The 21,362-nt window shown below is 30.9% G+C and overlaps 1 protein-coding gene across 3 annotated transcripts in view; it reads left to right on the forward strand.

Annotated features, from left to right (window-relative positions):
* LOC111031669 (disintegrin and metalloproteinase domain-containing protein 11) overlaps window positions 1-21,362 on the forward strand; it is a 258,301-nt gene that overhangs the window by 227,627 nt on the left and 9,312 nt on the right. For 2 of the 3 annotated variants that reach the window (XM_022311711.1, XM_022311713.1), the window contains exons 7-21: window positions 378-524; window positions 2,626-2,820; window positions 2,903-2,977; window positions 3,281-3,453; window positions 5,319-5,488; window positions 7,179-7,342; window positions 7,520-7,693; window positions 8,571-8,766; window positions 10,754-10,871; window positions 10,998-11,114; window positions 12,414-12,477; window positions 12,560-12,658; window positions 12,746-12,926; window positions 18,613-18,754; window positions 20,698-20,862. In XM_022311711.1, coding sequence (XP_022167403.1) covers window positions 378-524; window positions 2,626-2,820; window positions 2,903-2,977; window positions 3,281-3,453; window positions 5,319-5,488; window positions 7,179-7,342; window positions 7,520-7,693; window positions 8,571-8,766; window positions 10,754-10,871; window positions 10,998-11,114; window positions 12,414-12,477; window positions 12,560-12,658; window positions 12,746-12,926; window positions 18,613-18,754; window positions 20,698-20,862 — 2,180 coding nt within the window. Of the gene's footprint in view, window positions 1-377; window positions 525-2,625; window positions 2,821-2,902; window positions 2,978-3,280; window positions 3,454-5,318; window positions 5,489-7,178; window positions 7,343-7,519; window positions 7,694-8,570; window positions 8,767-10,753; window positions 10,872-10,997; window positions 11,115-12,413; window positions 12,478-12,559; window positions 12,659-12,745; window positions 12,927-17,999; window positions 18,103-18,612; window positions 18,755-20,697; window positions 20,863-21,362 lie in introns of all 3 variants that reach the window. The other variant, XM_022311712.1, reaches the window with a different exon arrangement.

Raw genomic sequence — 21,362 nt, forward strand, 5'->3', positions numbered from 1 at the left:
ATGGTGAAAAAATATCTTATATTTTCAATGAAAAATAATTGCTTTCAATTATTTCTCGAAAATGGAACAAAATTAAAAATTAAAAAATAATCTAATTTTAAACATATCATAAATCAAATTCTCGCCTTTTTACAAGAGCTGTTAAATTCTTTTTTAATCAGTCATTTTTAATATTATTTGTTAGAAACTTCAAACGTGAACTCCGTGATTTACTTTAAATTCAACAAAAAAAAGTTATTTTACTATCTTACAATTATTTTGAAGTTCATAAGTTCTTAAAAACAAAAATACTACATCAAAAACAAATGTATTTGAATTATCTTAAAAATAAAATGAAAATGTTGATTTTTTAATGTATGTGTGCGTTTTTGTTTAAGGAAATTGAACATTGTTACTATCACGGGACTGTTAAGGATATTCCTGGTGCCACAGCTGCGTTTCATACATGCAATGGAGTAGCTGGAGTCATACACATTGGCAACGAAACGTTTATTATTCATCCATTTTACGGTGGAGACTTGTCGGTCAGTATAAAGAAAGTTATGAAAGTTAGGTTAACTATTTGACCTGTCTATAAACAATAATAGGTATAATAATATGGTAGTATGATAATTGAAAAGGATATTTATCTATGGTATTGATAAAAATATGTTTTTATGCATAAAAAATTATTTTAAAAATATTGAAACAATATTTGATCTACACAAAATCTTTTATACTATACCATACACTTTTATTTGTTGATTAACAATAGGAATAAAAAATAAAATAAAACGACATAATTATTGCCATAATGATATTAAAATCTGAAATTTCATTTGTCACACGGGGTGTTGGATAGGCAATTTTTCAACAGTTATGCGTTTATGCACCATATTATTTTCGAGCCATCCAAAATATATCAAATTTAAAGCAATTTTTTGATATTAGAATTATAGTTCTATCATATTGTAATAATATCATAATAATATTAAAATGTCCTAATAAAATCATTAATATTATCAAATGTGAAATGTGTATTATGATAATTATTAATAAATGATAATATACCATATTATTATTGCCGGGTCGCATAAAAAATTGATTAAATTTTCGATTCTCTAAAAATTGATGGACCAATCATGTTTAAAGAACCATTAGTTGATAGCTAGCTCACTATTGATCATTAAATGTTTAGTGATTGTTTGTGCAACCCCAGCATAAATGCATAACCATTATATGCGATATATTATTTATATCACAATTGAACGAGAGACTCTCTCAACTAACTATCCACGTTAGTGTGAAATAGATACAGCACTTCATAAGAAAAATGAACGTGCCAGGTGATAACTGTAAATTCCAGAATCATGAAATGTTTTGCTTTTAGAAAGTGGCCTCGGTATTACTATCTTTTTTTCCCGGAGGAAATCTGTAGACCATTGTACTCGTAGAATACCCAATGTCATTAATCATGGCTACTGACAGTCCCCGTGGGAAGAAAACATTCCAGAGTCGACATGTATATAATATATATATATTTTTTTTTTTGCGGCACATGTATGTTAAATAAATGAATAAATAGATAGTGCCAACAGACTGCAAAGTTTTCAGTCTGCTACAGTAATACGTAAATTAGAACAACCACCTGATCTAAATAATCTCTATGTTTTGTTGTAATAAGTTTAATGCCTCAAAATAGTTTAATTTATGGTTTGTTAAATAAATATTTAATATTATTTTTTCATACTTGGTAGGTATAATTAAATTTATAATGCAGATTAGTCTGAATTTTCAGAAGGTCTGCTGTTGTTGAGTGATGAACTTAACTATCCATTTGTTTAGTTTTCAAAAATTAATAAATTAATAATAATTTTGAACGTCTAAAAATAATTAAATCCAGAGTACTTTGGACTCTTCTTCAGACTATTTATGTCAATGTTTATGGAAAATTTAACCGACGTTTGTTCATTAACGGTGTTAAATATAATTTTCTCATAATATTATAATAATTTCAACTTCTCACTGGCAGTTTTGTGTAGAAATAATATTATAGATGATTCAACGTTTTTTTAAATAACAATATGGTTTATGCATTTTCACGAAACAATTTTTATGATTCAAATTATTAGCTACTTTTTTTGCTAAAATGATAGAAGATAAATAAAATACATAGGTAGTTCATAAACAATAATCCAACACACTATAAACACAAAAATCGAAATGGGCCCCCCGGAGATCGTTTGAAATTCACTTCATATGGACACAACGGCGACAGACGCTGCAAAAAAAGTTTTTGACAGTTCCAATTTTAGCGCTACAAACGTGGCAAGGAGAAAACAGAAACCTCAAAATAAAATCACTCTGGCGTAACCTAAAAGCCAATATATGAACTCCATTCTTTTCTGAATACACCCCCGTCAAAGCGTGCGAGTTAGTCAAAAACACGAAGTGCGTTCTACGAATTCCGGGAAAAAAGGAGCAGAGTAAGAAAAAAAAAAGAAACGTTCTCGTTAGGTCGAATTTTTCAGGCTTTCAAAAACTACTTGTGTACGCAGCATTTCGAGAAACAAAATCATTATGATTTTTATACAAGCCAATATAAAGTGAATATATTAATAACTTTTACGTTATTTTTTTTACCAGAAACATCCTCATGTGATATTTGAGGCACGTGACAAGGCTAAACGCGGATGTGCCAACGACTTGCGGTCGGATAGGAAAAACAAATACACCAACGGTTTTGCCAGTGGACGGTTCCGAAAAAAGCGACGACTAAAACGGGACGTCAGAGAAGTGACCAAGTACATAGAGACCGCTCTCGTGTTGGACAAGGCTATGGTAAATTATATTGTGATTATGTTGTAATAACCATCATCGGTTAAAAAATGTAAGTTTTTGACGCCATTATAATATTGTTCAGTTCGAAATGAGAAATGGCAGCTCCAGATCTGAAGTAATCACCGATGCCATTCAAATCGCAAACATAGCTGATTTAGTGAGTACCTATAATCTATGAACTACCTGTCATAAGTATAGGAGTGTTATGATTTATAGATAGTGTTATTCGTTTGCGTATAGATTTGTTTATAATAATGTTATTCGTGTAACATATACGCGTATGGTTATCATAATATTTCTGAAAGTTTTCATACCTAGTTGAAAATTAATAATTGTCAATTAGATCGTTTGTATGCATTCAAGCGGGGGGAGGGAAGGGATTATGTATGTTTTTTATTTTTCCTTTAGAAAATGGTATCGATATCTAACGACTGCTTGTTTATTTTTTCTATCTACACAGTATTTCCGAACCATTAACACCAGAGTGTCGGTAGTCTATATTGAAACGTGGCAAGGGGCCAACCAGGCACTAATTGATAAAAACAAAGAAATTAGCACTGCATTGCTCAATTTTAACGAATACTCGTCACATGCACTATTCAACATCGGCAAAGACACTGCTCAACTACTAACGTGAGTACATCATAATAATATTGTCTTTATTTTTAACACAGAAATGGCGAAATTACATTACATTTATTCGTCGGGATTCGTTATGCAAATAATGAAATAACAATATAACATTAGGTACTTGGTAAATATTTACACACCGTATTGCTCAGTTCAAACTGTGTTCAAAAAGAGAAATAAATACATCATACGCATGAAAAACATTCACAAATTATTTTTTTATTCTCCCGTTTGTTTTATTTCGGTTATGATTTTTTTTATTATTATTATTATGGTTATTTGACTAAACATGAAGTATGAACATAATACAAAAATCAATTTTTTGTTGTTGTCTTCTACCACCCATGGATTAGGGCTTAGGCAATCTCTGCCATCAAAACCTAAGCCTTCTTCAATTTGCTTTTATATCTGTTCACACTTTCTATAAAACTTCTCTGAATTCTCTTTCGATTTTCCCTACCCGTTCCCATCAATCAAAACTGGCGGCGTCCACCGTTGCCACCCTTCCACACACCACTTGAATATTCTCTCCCGCGATGACACTCATCCATCACTAAATGAAACGTACTATTATCACTGCAAACGTGTCCTTCATAGAATTCGTACTTCACATTTGCAATTTTTTTCCCTTCATATATCATCTTCATAAAAATATGCAAAACACTTCATATCCATATATTTCATTCTAAGGATGTCCTCCAAACATGTCGAACAAATCTTATTCATATATAGCTGAACACTGATTAAAAATGTACAGACATAACACAATGAACAATGATAATTAATATACCTACTATTTGTTTTAATTTTAATTTATTATATATTTTACTTAATTGAAGTAGGTACTAATAGTTTTGATCAAACTACACAATATAATACCTGAATTAAAATTGTATGATTTTGGTTATAGCATAATTATGCATTTTTTCTGAATCTTTACAACAAGTAAAATATAATATACAACTATATATAGCAAAAATTTTAGACAATTTTTGCTATTAGTGCAACGGCAACACTGTCACATTAAGTGTAGTTCGCATTTTCATTATGATAAAATTAAGTACAAAAACTACAGAAACGCGTTACCGTTACCGAAATTACAAAGTACTTATGTAGTATGTAGTTAGTAGCAAAATAAACGATCTGTTACATAGCTAGTGTAAAATACATGAGACACTTTGAAAGTTTTGACCACTTACATACAGAGTAAGGTGGCTGATTTACACTACACATGCTATTTTCTAACACGGTATAACAGTTTTAACAATCACCAAAATCATTTAACAAAGTTATAAAACTTTTTTCTACTGCTGCAATACGAAAATAATTTATTTGTTTGAAATGTATAGACTATTTTATGCGTTATCTGTGCAGTGTAACCTATTGTTAAAATAATAGACTTAAATTGACGCCATATATTTCTTCATTAAACATTAACAGCAGTAAACGGTTACTTTCAGATTGCTTGTAAACTAATTGAAACGATTTTACGTTTCGCTTAACCTCTATATAAGATACGGCTATTAATAAACACGTTACTGATTTAAAGTCTATACCTATACACACGCACATAGTATCGATGCCACGTGAAATCGTTTGGGATTTTATAATGGCTACGGCATTAATTTTTTTTGAAAAAACAAACTAACACATCGTTTCCTTACATCTTCCCTGAATCCTCAAAATATAAATAATATCGTGTGTGCTGTTGATTCGATTTGGTTTGGTATTCAGTCACGCGTGTCTTGACGGATATCAATTATCGCGTTTCGTTCTGACACCGTTAGCTTCTATAATATAAAATATTATTATTGAGTGTAAGCTTTTATCGTTTGTGTGCCGAAATCATCCTTTTTACTTATTTTCAGTGGAGAATATTTTGTGGGCGGCGAGACGGGGATGGCCATCCACGGGACCGTGTGCACCGCAAAGTCGGTGGGCATCAGCGTGGATGTGAACGCCTACGAACCGCACATCATAGCGGGTTCGATGGCACACATGATCGGACACAACGTGGGAATGGGCCACGATGACAAGAGTAAGTAATACGTACAACGTGTACCTACTTATTTACTTGCTTACGATGTGCTTAGAAGTTAAAACACATATCCGAGCCTGGCGAGATAAATCCCCTCGCGGAATCGTCCGGGAGGCCTGTATATAATAGCAGCAGTGGCCTCAAGTGGGTTTATAGGATTTCTGAAACGACCTCGTCCTATGATTTTGGGCCAACCGTGTAATAATACTAATAAGTACGATGATTACGCTTAACGAGCACACGATACTTAACGGCGGTGGTGGTAAGGTCAGAAAACTACCTTATATATATACATAGTACGCACTAGTCACTATATACTCCGATGACTGTGGAGTTCAAGGTTTTTAATTAATTATATAAAAAGAAAAAAGTCTCTGAAATTAAATCACAGCCTCGGGGCGAGATCACCGCAGTGGTAATTAAAAACTACTAATGTTAGATAGCTGTTCGTAATGATGGTGATGTTTATATCACTACATTTATGTATCTGTACTGTTACTTTATTAAATTTGCTTGTATACCTAACTGAAATCCACCCACAGACTGCGCTTAATTCTCGTTAAGAATCTGATTAAATAATAATATTAATACACGTTTAGCTACAGAAAATGTCGAGATCAAATTGATATAAACGTAATAAATATGTGGGTTTAGTCTTAAGACTATGAAATAAAAACGACTTCAGTGGTGATGAACTTTTTATGTACTTTATATAAACATAATCGAGCAACAATAATAATTACACCTCAGGGTACCTTGTACACAATATGTATTCACAGCTGACCATTCCCATCTCTCAGTCCAAGTGTGATTTTAAGAAACCAACAGCGCATCAAGTTAGGCATCTACTTTAAAAATTACATTTACGTGTACTCATTTATGAAATACTGTGTTTATCATATAAATTATAAAGTAGTTATAAAGTATGTATTATATTTAACAAGTATGATAACGAAATGTATTTAACTCCAATTAATTTTTAATCGATATTTCAAAAAAATTACAAGTGGGCTTGGACGTTTAAAATGTTTACAATAAAAGTAATCAGCCTTTTTTTCAGTCCTCTTTTTTTTGACTCTTGAGACATATCCAAGTGATAAATAGCCTACGTTTTTTTTTTTAATTTCTTTATAATTAACTACGTAAACACTCAGTGAAAAACCTTACAAAGGGAGTTGATGACATAACCACTTTTTTCGCTTTCTTTTATAACACCATTGAAGGTTGATACATGCTCATGATATATTTTATACTATACATGTTTACTATAATATCTACATAAATAATCATTAACTATGTTTGAAGTCGTGAAAAATTAAAACACATGTAACTATAAAATATTATTTCATTTAATATAATACAAAAATGTTGTGTGACATAACCTCATCACTTATGCATATTAATAATAATACCAATATAAATGTTAAAAAACATTACGAAATTTGATTCAGTCATAGTGCAGTAATAAATTATTAATAAATTGCAATTATCATTTCCCAATACAAATGTCCATTGTCTAATACCAATAGTGTCTATTGTCACATGTCTATCGTTTTAGGTCCAATAGACTCTGAGATCAAAGGTATAGATGAATTAAATTCACTTCAAACTTTGTACTCGATATTAAAACAATTCCAAATTGCAAAAGGCCTGATCCAATTAAAATTGTATAAAATGTACTCTTTTTCAGGAGAAGAATGTTACTGCCGAGATTGGCATGGTTGTATCATGCAACAATCTATCGTAGGCATGGAAAATATTCAGCCATACAAGTTTAGCGATTGCAGCCTCAACGATTACATAGACGAATTTCGGGAAACTCGAAATATGTGTTTGCTCAATAAACCGAATGAGGTAAGATTGACACTCAAGTTATACATCGGATATGTCAAAATAAAACCTTTAAGGTTCTGTATAGTGGCAGATTTGGAGATGAAACGTTTCGTTTTATATGATATTTAAACGGGTCACTTGGTCATAGCCCATAATAGGTATAGCATATTATATAGTATAATATTCCCTTTGTCGTAGGTCACTAATTTACAACAAAAATGCGGTAACAACATAGTGGAAGACAACGAAGAATGCGATTGTGGCGGGTTCGACAACTGCCAAAAGATTGATCCGTGTTGTGATCCGATCACGTGCAAACTGATAAAAGAAGCCGAATGCTCGGCGTCCGGGACTTGCTGTAAAGATTGCAAGGTAAATTATTATTGTCTGCAATAGAATTATGTAATAAAGACATAAGCTTGAACGTGAACTATCTCGATTGAGTTTGGAAATAAAAACGTTCAAAATATTTTACGTCGTCGAATTTATTAATATGTAGTTACATCATAAACATTATACACGGTATGATTCCGTGGATTTCGTTTACGGAAGTTAAGTATGACAATAAATTCCCACTCGTTCCGGTCTCGACAATCTTACATGCCCTATATTACGGTCGTCAATTTTACCACTACTATAGTACCAACCACTCGGTGGCGTAATCGTGATTAAAGGGCAAGGTATCATTTTCTCCCCCCCCCCCTTGATATGGCAACAGTAGAAATCTTTAAATCTTCTAATATAAGAAATGACGTAATACAAGTCAACATAGATTTATAAGATAAAAATATTTTATTTCTCATACGTTATATTTATTACATACTTTTCCTGTTGTATAATAATACGTCGAAGTATTGTCAACGTCTTCACAACCCCTATATTACATAAATGATCTTATAATATATATTCATGAATTATAATTAGATATAAGGGATTATTATCAAATAATTTTTTTTTTTAACAAATAATGGCACCTTTTAGATGACCTCGGTGCACTTATTTCAAGTTATTTAATGATATAGTATCAATACGATATTCTGTTTCTAAGCAAAGAGTTTTAATACTGTGTCAAAAAACAAACAATATTAAGTATTTTCCAGGTTTCGATTTTGGAGAAAACATAATTAATTTTTCCCTAGTTTTCTCCCGGTTACGTCACTGGTACAACTATACTACCATAGAATATATTGAAGTTGTATGGAAATATAATGCTCTAAACAAAAATTGACTTATGTGCGCCTGTTGACAGTTTTTGGCGGAGGGTACACCGTGCAGGGTGGCCAACAACGAATGTGACTTACCGGAACACTGCACTGGTGACAATGGCCAATGTCCCGCGGACATGTACAAAAAGAATGCCAGCCCGTGTGGCACGGAAAACGGCTTCTGTTACATGGGCGAATGTCCCACGCTCAACGACCAATGTGAACAGATTTGGGGTTATGGTGAGTATAAAATGACATTATTGTTTCTTGTCTAGTAGTATAAGGCTTAAATGCAATATAATTAAAACATAAAATACTCGAACACGTAGTATCCGGGGCCATACGTGACTTCGATTTTGTGGGGAGAATAGGGGATGCTCGGCCATTGGAAAAATTGCCAAGTAAACATTTAAATAAACTTGAAATCATGATATTCGGTGACAGAGATTTGTGACAGTAGTTATTAAACTATCATAACATGTATGCTATAGAATACATAATTTTTGTTCATATAATTTTTTATTTCAATTTAAAATTTACCATTTATTTTACCATCCCACAACATAAATAAACTTCTATTATAATAGTGGACATTACTAGTATTGAAATAAAAAGTTCTAGACCAAGAGTTGAATTTCGTAGCCTTCAAGTTAATCGAAAAATAAAATGTATAAGTTACACTATTAATCATGATAATTAATAAAAGGTCGTATTACTTTCATGATAAATATTGTGATTTGTAACTGTATTTGATTAATTTTCTAACAAATATGCTGGGGCATCATTTACTTTGTTTAAACATACAAAGCCCATAATTTTATACAATTTAGTCCGATATGATAACATTTTATTTTATGTATAAAAAATGCTAAAGTATTAATTTAACACTTTACAATGTTATCTCTTATCATAAAAAATCGATTAATGAACTTAATGAAGCAGAACGGATTAACTAAATTAACCAACAGTTCATTAACTAAAAGGAAAAGTATTTAACTAAAGTGATTTTTTTTTGTCTAGTCTGAAATTACATGACCAACCAAAACTAAAATCATTATTTCGGTTCAAAGTGAGATTAGATTAGAGTTTGATGTTTTTGATGAATTTAGAATGAAATAATAATTTTATTACAACGTAGAGTATGAATATTATTACTGATTTAAAATACTCTCTGCTATACATTTTAAATTTATCCATTCTACATTTAAATTAAGAAACTTTACGAATTAACCAATTTCATCCAATTTAATATCAAAACCGAATTGTTTTAGTACATTTTTAATACAACTCGTATAAAATAATTTTTTTTTTACTCATAACAAAATAAATATCAATGTATTTTCAAAAATCTAAGAATCACATTGTTTTAGGTAAATTAATGGATAGATGGTTATATTTATAAATTATAACCATGTATGTATAATTCATAATTCTTCTCTTGTACCTTTGAATATTTTAAAATTTAAATCCAAAAATCATATGAATATAAACTATGTTTTGTATTAATTACTATAAAACATTTTATCAATTATTATAATATTATTATATATATTATATGAATATGATAAATAAAACTTTAATAATATGTATTATACAATATTTCAGTTTTATACTGAAAGTGAACAAAACTACTTTGAATTTTCGAGTTCGTTTTGTTTCTTTGAGGTGTTGTTCTGCCTTCTATATAGTAACCCATTTTAAATAGTTTTTTGGTGCAGTAAAAACATTTTCATCTAAGTAAACTAAAAAATTCATAATAGTGCATTAAATTCCAATCCCTTATCCTCTAGAGTTTTCCAAAAATGTATGCATATTTTAAAACCAAATTACTTTTATTATTTCATATTCTATAACATTGTACGATACGCAATAAATATAATATATATTCTCTCTAAACATTTTCACCGGGACCAAGGCCCTTCGTCTATTGTTCCGTATAAACCGATTAAATCGATCGGAGAAAATCAATACGATTTTTTAACAATAATTACAACGTAATAATAATACCGGTCGTGTACTCGTAAAATATTTAAGCCCATCAACAATATTTGTATTCAACGGTGGTGCTTCGTACAAAGAATTTAATGATTGCAATAGCTATGTGTTTGCATGACAGCCCAACAGAAACGAGCTATACATTTATTATTATGATTATTATTATTATTATTATTATTATTATTATTATTATTATTATTACTATCAAACAATACCCGTGTTTGCGGTTTAGGCGGGGTGTCATCAGACAGGCAGTGCTACGACGAATTCAACACCAAGGGATCGATGAGTGGACATTGCGGTATGGTCGAAGAGGCTGGTACTACCACGTACTTAAAATGCGATCAAAAGTTAGTTTTTTGCACATTATAATATTATAATTACAGTATATTATAATATTATATCACCGTGTGTTCAAAAATTATTACAAATATTATTTCACTCCAAATGTTTTTTATTTTTTTTTTCTCTTATAGAAACGTGTATTGCGGATCGTTGCAATGTCAAAAAGGTACTAAATATCCTCAAAATGCGTCTGCGCCGAGGCACACCAAAACAGTAATCTCCATAGATGCCAAGGATTATGAGTGCAAGTAAGTGGTATTATTATTGTTGCGGAATAACTGCAGCATAACATCATACATGACATAGTAAACGCTAATTCGACAAGTCGTGTTTACTTAACAGTTAACACCGACAAACAGCTTAAAGGACGATGAAAGTAAAAAGCAATCTTGCACAACATTTAAACCTTTTCTGCCATTCGGTTTTCTTCGAGTTCTCCGTCCCAAAATCCGAATTTAATCAAAAGTACTTACGAGTCACTTCACATGGCAGTCTGACAACAAAACTATGACTTTATTAGAGGCGATTAAAAGCAAAACATTTTTTACATTTGACAAATATTTCCGAGTTCGTGCTTAAGATATATATAATTGTCCTTATATAATTTACCTCGTTTCTGAGTTTATGTGTTTCTTTTTAAAATTGTTGTCTAATGTCAGAGGTTATAGTAACACAGGTCCCAAGTGTACTACATACAAACTATTCAAAATATAGTAGTGATATAAGTTGTAACTTATAGTAGGTTAGTCGTTAGTAATAGTAGTTACTTTAAGAGTTTATAAAGTTTATAATTTATGCAATGGTAATTAAAACTTTATTAAAAGCTAAAAACTCACATACATTACAATCCAAGAAAAATAATTCAAACATAAAAGTAAGAAAAAGGGAATAACCGAACCTAAAATAAATAAAATTTGTTTCGGCAACGAAAAAAATATAATAAAATACAATTTTTAAACGAGTTTTATCAACTATTACGTATAGTGTTTATGTTTGTAAAATAGTTTACTAAGGTTTTTAAGAAAAACATTTTGCAAAATATGTTTACTTATATTGCATAATCAAAAACCGCTTAAAACGAAACCTACTTAACATTCTATGTAAAGGTATACCGTGTACATACGAATAAAATAAAATCATTAATTAACTGACAACCGTATTGTGCGTAAGCAGCGTAACCTTTAATTGTTTTTCTTATTTAGTACAATTTAATAATATACCATAAACATTTTTATTTTTATACATTTTAACTCTTGAGTTAATAGGGTTGTAAAGCATATACGACACATAAGTTATAAGCTGGAGAAAATTATCTGTTATTTACAAATTTAAACTAATTAACGATAAAAAAACAAATTAAATTCTTTCTCAATATTCTAATACGACTTATTATAATATCTGGTTGTAAAGGTATATACCGATATAACTCCAAGAGATAGTGTGCACAAATTATTAACAAATCGAATGATAGCATAAACTAGTATTCATAATAATAATAATAATAATAAATAATAATGTTTGATGTAAAACCTAATGTGTTCATTTAGGTCGACGAGTGGTTCCAAAATGTTTAGCTTAGTTCAGGACGGAACTCCGTGCGGTGATAATCTAGTAAGCAAACACATCTAATCAATACTTACCTGCCAATCATATTGCAAAAGGATATTTCAATTGTTGTCTTTTTTTTCCTCAGATTTGTATCAATCAAACATGCACGAGTATGAATCCGTACATCGATACACACAATAAATGTCCCAGTAATCATAATAATTTAGAGTGCTCTGCACACGGGGTAAGTGGACTTGACTTACTAAACTTACGTTTCCTGGGACGGTGTACACGATAATATAATGTTAACAATGCTCACTGTTTTCCACAGATTTGCTCAAATTTAAACCAGTGTTTCTGTGATATTGGCTGGTCAGGAAATGACTGTTCTATCCAGGTAGAAATCTCGCCTACTGCCCCAAACTCCGCGGACGTGACACTGTCGCCGGAGGATGCAAAAAAAGCTAAATCCGATCTGGAAAGCAAAATGATCATGAAAGAAACTCCATATGGTAAGATACAACAAACTAATAATTAAAACGTTACCACACATTAATCCGAGTATAGCCAGTTCACATGTCGCAAAATATTATTAAAGTAGGTACCTACCTAATGGATTACAATTACACGATAAACTAAGTGGAAAATAATAACCACAGCGATCATACAGTACTTACCTATAGTTACCAAATATCGCGATCATAAGTTTAATAGGTATTGTACTTATTTTTTCATTATATTCCAATGTTCGAAATTTTCATTCTATATTTTATTTTGTTTTCTACAACGTTATTACTTGATACTTACCTGCCATATTTTTCCTGCGAAAATACACTCGCGGTACTGTGTCTTATAACACAATACAAATTCAATATCATGTCAGTTAAAATCTGTGTTCTGTAACTTGTAACAGTAAAACATTGATTCTGATTCACAGTGACAACTACTATGTAGACTCCACCGGTGTAATATTTTGTTCTGAGTAAATACTTAGGTACCTGTATACGATATATTTATGAATTTAAATAACACAGGTTCTACTAGGTATACGGTTGGGATTTGTAAGATATAACAATCATTGATATCCGTCAATGTAATCATTTTACAACATTTCTGAGACGCAATAGCGTAATTATTCGATACAGAAGAAAAACTATTTCGAAATAATGATATATGTTCAGTGTTTATAAAATGTGTACAATATAGTAATTGGTTCTCCTACAAACTGCGGAATTAATCCCATTTTATACGCCAACACGGTGAGTTAAAATCAATCGTAGTGCTGAGTTTGTCTTAAACAAGGTATATAAATATAGGTACTTGGAAAAAAAGGAAAGGGAAGCTTTTTGCGTGTATCCGATCACACTCCGTAATAGCACTGGCGCTTCAGAAATGTCAAGTTTTGTTAATCGCCAACTCGTAAAGATTTTGTTCTCGAACGTTTGGGAATTTGTCGTCCGATAAGATCTCTATAGATGATAATAATAATATAGTTTACACTCTTTATATTATTTTACTCTTACATTATATAATATACGTAAGTATATATATATAACTAAATAAATCGGATTATTAAATTCCTCATCCCGTTTATTACTAAATTACTATTCGTCGTATATACGCTATAGTTAATTTAGGTTAAAGTGTATAACTGAATCAACCGTGACTCGCGGGCCGTTAAATTGTTTATTGTTTATTGCATTTTATTAAACCAATATAAAGATAAGACTGCAAAGTGCCTACTACCCATTCGGTACCATATCTTTTATCAGTGTTCCTAAACAAATTGATAATCCAATTATTGACTTTGAATATGATTTCGACAGGACAGTATCGGACAGAATCATAATAATATACTGTTTAGTGGTTCGTTCTTATAGTAGACAATCACATTACCTCGAAAATTATTAATGTTAATTAAAATATTTTTTTTACACAATTTGATGTCATAGTAAAACAACGCGTGCTTACTAATTAACTAGATAGAAATGTTAAAAATCGATTATTATGCACCGAAATTCTCAAAAAAGCAAAACATATAATTATAATTTTGTAAGAGAAAATATTTTCAAAAACATTAATACCTTCTCGTCGAGATAATAATAGTTAACTGTTCAAATAGAATCTGGGTGTCAATACTGTGTGGGGGGGGGGGGGGGGTAATCCCCAGGAAAATAAATCAAATATTATTTTAAGTAAATTATATTGCAATCCATTGACATGAAATAATTATGTAAAAAAATGTATTGTTTTTATTGATATTATTACTATTATTATTATTACTATAATTATTATTGTTACTATTACTATTATTTCACCCACTCTCTTATCCGAGTTTTGCACACACCATTAAAATGTGCTCGTCTACATTTCCCTACAACGTTGTTATCCTGACACAATTTCGATGAGCCGATAGCACTTGAAATTGAATGATAGTTTACACATTGCATCGAACACTGTTTGCACCGGACTCTACCGAACAAATGTATAATGAAGTGCCAGTGTGAAGTGCAGTGCAGCGTGGGGACTACCGAAAGGAGGTGGACAAACCAGACGAGAGGAGAAAACTATTATATGCATTATAAATTATAATATTATAGTTTGTATAGTGTGGTCGGTATTTATTTGTAATCGTTTAGCATAATATATTATGTGGTGTACTAGTTGTATTGCATTTGGGTCTTACATTTTCCGAACAATTCTCTTCGAAATTTCCCGTTGTCAAACATAACCTATATATTATATTATAATTCTGGGGAAACTATACAACCAAGGTACATAAATTACCTAAATATTATGGTCGTATTATTAATCTATATCAAACACTGTATAGATATACATAAAACCATGAACTACTGTACAGTAGCTTAAAACAGTGTAAACTGCATAAACACATGTACCTACTTATTTGTCGATAGTTCGGAAATATTGTGGGTCTACCGTTGGACATAGTATAAAGATGAAAGAATAAGGCCAATATTAATATGGTGTTGAGTTGCATTGGAAAAACGAAAACTATAACAATTTCCACGCACTTCTCTGCACGTAAATGTTCACACATAACGGCAAACACTGGACAAACGTTTGATCTCATCAGCTCGCTTAACCATTCACTATCATATATCTGTATAAATTATGTTATAGTCATGGTCGTTTAAAAAAAAAAAAATATTTTTAATAAGGTCAGTCGTGTTCTGAAAATCGATAAAATATTGAAATCGCCTCACAGTACCATTTTAATGTACATAATATTATAATATTATATCGAACGATAGCCGACAAGCGACGGTAAATAATGTTCAGAACGAGAGTCAAAAACAAATAGCGTCGATCATAATAATATAGTATTTCGAGTTAGTGAAACGTGCGGTGAATTTTCATACTTATTTTTTTTATTCACAATTTCAAGATTTACTAGATTTTTCGTTGATTATATACTTTTCCGTCCAACTATAAGACGTGCTGTTATTTTTAAAAATATATATCATGAACACGGTTGTTTGAAATCACTGAAACGGCGGGAGTTTAAAATTTATTCTTCGAATTCAACCCATTATTTTGTACCCCATCACTATCGCCTATAATATATCAAACATTTTATTACAGTGGAATATTATCCATTATAAATCCGTATAATAATACTAATAATCATAATATATGATATTGTTATTAAATAATAATGCCACGAGCACCACGCTGCAGTATATTATAATACATGGAAATAATAAATTCGCTTATCAATGTATACTATAACGTTAGTTTCACAACAAATAACATTATTTCTGTCAAAATAAAACACTAAAATGTAAAATTGTTGGTATAATATTCACATGGTACCCATATAATAGTCCAAATTTAATAAATTTAATAAGTCTGATTTTATTTTTTTTAACCGTATTCAAATTTGATCAATAATTATCAGACTATTTTCTATCTTATTCCATAGCATTTGATTCACCAGCTGAAAATTCTGATCAGATTTTAACGATACCTATCGAATTTCGTGATTTAGACATTTAGTCCATTACCGCGATGGTTGTCCCGCGAACCCAATATTATTATACATATCGTCATCACCGTAAAAAACCATTACCACGTTCGACCACGTTTACTTCTTCGTCGCTTCCCTTTCGAAATTTAATTTGCATAACCCTTTTGATATCGAGTTAACCAAGCTAGCTCCCGGCGACCTTTCTCGTCCATTGAGAAAAGTACACTCAAACGACGACATATTAAAAGCGCGCGCACACACGTCCACACGACTGTATTCAACCACGCTTCTCCGGTTTTTGGGAATACGATTAATAGTAACCACTCGTCATTAATCTACCTATATAAACCACACAGCCCTGTCCCAAACTCTCGTCCTCCGTTCGGGATCATCTTTGGTTCGAAAACAAACTTTGGCTAATCCCGAATGTCAGTCATTTCCGGTCTAGAGTGGTGCAATGAACGTCCCCGGGTCAAAGACTCGGGTAAATCGATACGGAAACGTAACTGCAGCAGTCTAAACGGAAGAGAAATGGGGAGAAGGAATAATTAATATAAATTAGAATACATTATTATGTTATTTGAGGGAAAATTCAATTTGATTAAACATACTGTAACACAGCAGCAAGTGATTGGAAATTAGAATACGTATACGGTGGAGCGCATTTATTTTCAACACTATATTAATGATACTTTTTTATCGGACTCAATTGCAATATTATGTTATAATGTGTACCTAAACGACGAGGATAAGATTTTTTACACCAATGCATTACGATTTACAATAGCTCGTTATTTCCCTCTTACGACTTAGTTTGTTTTTCCGTATTATAAAAATGACGCAAGACGCTTCAAAAACTTATTTCATTAATTTTTCTACCGTTACAACCTGTAATTTTAGATTCTGAGCATAGCTAGGAACGTATTTGTTTTATATTATATAATGATGTGTTTCGACGCGTGGGTAGATGGATCACCCAAAAAGTTGCGTGTAATCCTACCTATATAAATTGGAAATTGAACACAGATGGTAGTTTATACAAAGATTATTTTTTTAATTTTCCCGTTGTCGGGATTTTGAAAAACCCTCAAAATAATAACAATGAATCTACGACACACCCGTTTAAGTCGTTTTATATTTATTAATTCAGAATAGAAATAAATAATAATCCTAAGGCTCGGCATTTTCACCGATTACTTATTTTAGTATTGTACATAATATGGACGAGAATTATTTATGAAAACAACAAATCTGATAACTTTCGTGGTGAACATATCCTTTTGTAGTATATATATATAATACCTTTACGTAAGTAGGTATTAATATTGTATAGTAATGTTGTATCAAACCAAACTTAGGTTGTTGGTTTTCGATTTGCAAATATTCAAAACAAACCAAACACCTAATAATTCGGTTCGAAAATCAGAAAATTGAAACCAAAATTCTTACTAAATCATATAAAGTACGATTCCTCGACCGTAATAATTGAACAATTTTTCAATTTATCACAATATTTTGAAAGTATATTACATTTGTATATAATTTAAATTATTGCCATAAATATTAAATCCGAAAATTAACAAATAATTTCCAGACACCCATTCGGAACATATCAGCACATTAGGAATGGTCGTGATATTATCAGTCGCAGTAAAATTCGTCTTCATAAGTTTTGCTTTACTAGCTATTTGCTACAGGTAGCGAAATCAAAATAACACAAAAGTCTTGAAAATTTGGACTGTTGAGTTTTATTTTATTTTTTTATTTGTTTTATTAATGTTTTATTTTTTTTTTTACACAAACAATATTATTTATTTTTGTTTGTGTTTGAGGTGTGCGAATTTGTTTTTGTTTTGTTTTACGAGCACGCATCGTACTTGTTCCGAAACATTGATATATATAATAATTTATTGGACCGATTTTAAAACACAATTATTATTTAAAATCAAAGATCCATTAAATCAAGCGCGAAAAGTAGGTACCTATATATCGTACACGTTATTTTATTCGTAATTGTTGGTAATTGGTGATACGAAAAAATAAAAAATATATAACAAGCCCGGTAACTTTTTGCGTTTAATTGCGACAATTCTTGTGGATTTCTCAAAATCATACAACGCTTACGTTTTTTTTTTATGTTTGAATTTGTGCATTGTGGAATTCAACTTCACCTCGCCTGTATGGAACGTTACATTGCGGTTTTAAAGTAAACGCTCACAGCACCAACACCGGTGTCTTGGTCATGATACTCATGACTGCTGTCGGAGTGGTGTTTCTGATTTTCACATGTTCTGCTTTGTGTTATCGCCACGTGGTTGTGTACAAAAAGAACCCCTGTTTTTGCTTCAGGTTAGTCAAAAAGCTCAGAATTATACTTTTTTTTTATAGATGACTACTAAATAATACTACCTATAAGTCATATAAATAAATAAATAAAAATACATCATTAATCGGTCCCTATAATTAGCACCTGACAACCGATCATCTCAATATTGTTCCTGTAGTTTCATAAATAAAACAGTGTACATAACATACCTATAACCTATTTATTTACATTTAATATTATGCATAACTATTATGTTGGCACTATTTAATTTTTATTTTTATTGTACAATAATAAAAGGATTTTTTAGCTATTACTTATATACATACATAGATCAAATAACACATTGTGTACATTAACTATAAAAAAATTTATAAAATTGTACGAACTCAAAATAACTTATATCGGCCAAGCATGCTAACAGTTTTAGTTTACTTAAACCGGTTCAGGCGAGGTAAAAAATACTGAACTTGTCTTGTACATCACGGTGCTTATTGTAGTTTAGTGAGATTTATTATGTGTTTTAATTGCGTATTTAGTCGTGACAACAGGTTTATATCCTAGGATAAAATCAAAGTCTGAATTGGTTATATATGTTAATATTTATGCCTAAAATATTAATGCCACCCCGATAAAAAAAAAAGGTTTGGCCATTCTCACTTTATTTTTTATTTCCGAACATATTACGTACACATACGTAAAACATACACTTAGGCTAAACCACCTGCCTACAAAATAAACGAACAATTATTTTTTTAATTTTAGTTTGAAGCCGACATTTTTACATTCTGCCCATTCTGGTCATTGATATCATACGCCTCAGCACGAGATGGTTCATAATATTGTTTTCGGGAAAATATTAATTCATAAACAATTAAGTATATTTCCACTCCTTGTCATTTAATTTTAATTTAAAACAGATTTAAATTATTTATCATAAAAACCTGGAAACCATAAAAAATGTGTGAGATTATTTTAAATAAAATACAGACTTAACTTTCGGTTTTAAAAAAGTATCCATTGGTTTATTATCAAAGTTGGTCGATTGTCCTTTTAAATTTTGGTTTGAAATATTGTTTTTAGTGCCAGTTCGATAAATTAACGATTTATTTATACATTCAACACTGTGATAAATGTTTTTAACGGCTTGTACTTGAATTGGACACTTTTGTTAACCCATTATACTTTCTACTCGAGTACATTAATGAAAACTTGAATTTACAAACTGTTCAAGCAACATGTGCTTGACACAAGAAACTTACACAGAAATTCATGTTACACAAACGGAGAGTTATTTATTAAGTAACACTCCTCTCATAACATTTTCTTATGAAACGAATGTCCAAAAAATCATTGGTTGAAATTGTTAAAAATAAACAATTAATATAAAAACACAAAACTTGAAACGATTCAACGATTCGTGCTAATTGTTGGTGATTATTACGTTCTATTGCTACCTATATTATATAACTGTACAGCAGATTGCAATAATTTTAACAAGCTACGTCATGACTTAAGTATGTTATTTTTGAATTCCAATGAAACAATTTAAAAAAAATACAACCTCTCGTGAAAAATAAAGACTTCATAAATGTCCCGCGTAGAAACTATAATGGATTATACTTTAGTGAATTATTTTTAACAAAAGTTCGAAAAAACCCAGATATTTTTGACCCAATGTCGTAATGAAGAGATCATATAGATACAACGTCCCAATAATTAATTTAACACTCTCAAAATGTACAAAAATAGTCATTGTAGCACCAACCATGTAGTTATAATTGTAGTATAGTCATCACGTAGTAGTGCGATTTGTGCATGGTATGATCAACTTAAGCATGTACCAATGCGCTTTTGGTAGTTTTGTATTTTAATTACGTATGTACGTGTATAATTCAATATTGTGCAAGCATTTATTAGTACGCTCAATGATGAATTAATCGTGTTTTTGCGTACAAAAATCGCATAGGAGGAGTAGTGAAAAACAAGCAGCTGACAAACAAAAGCAGTCGATCAATACAACTCCAGTATCGAAGCCGTCCAGATTTGACGCCCCCTCCGAAGAATCGGCCGAAGAAATGGCAATGGTTAACATAAACAGAATTAATAAATACGGAAACCAATCGCCATACAAGTAAATATGCGTCACACAATAATATTATATAACTTAGCAGAGTAAAACTCAGAGAAATAAAGATAAAATAATATTAAACATTTTTACTTATATTATATTATGACATTCATTATGCTGCTGCAGTTGGTAGTTAAGTAGCTCTGGGAAATTATTTTGATATTATGCATACACTGGATTTCAAAATTGTATTAATCTTGAACGGCATAATAATTGTAACACAGTCGAGGGCTTAGGACTGTTCTAAATACACCATGTGCTCTTCAACCCTTTGATATTAGGTTTTGGTCTAAAGGCTTAAATGTTATTACTCGGTACTTAGTTATTAGATTAGGTATGACCTAAGAAGAAGGATGTAAACTATCTGTGTGTGTGTGTGTGTGTGTGTGTGTGTGTGTGTGTCGTATCTCTTTCTCCCTCCCATCTAAGAAATTACAACACAATGTACTATGAACTAATTATTATTGTAATAAATCTCTAAGCCTTTTACAAGGAGTTAATAA

The sequence above is a fragment of the Myzus persicae genome, unplaced genomic scaffold (assembly GCF_001856785.1).
Source record: "Myzus persicae strain clone G006 unplaced genomic scaffold, MPER_G0061.0, whole genome shotgun sequence".
In the NCBI taxonomy this organism is placed as follows: domain Eukaryota; kingdom Metazoa; phylum Arthropoda; class Insecta; order Hemiptera; family Aphididae; genus Myzus; species Myzus persicae.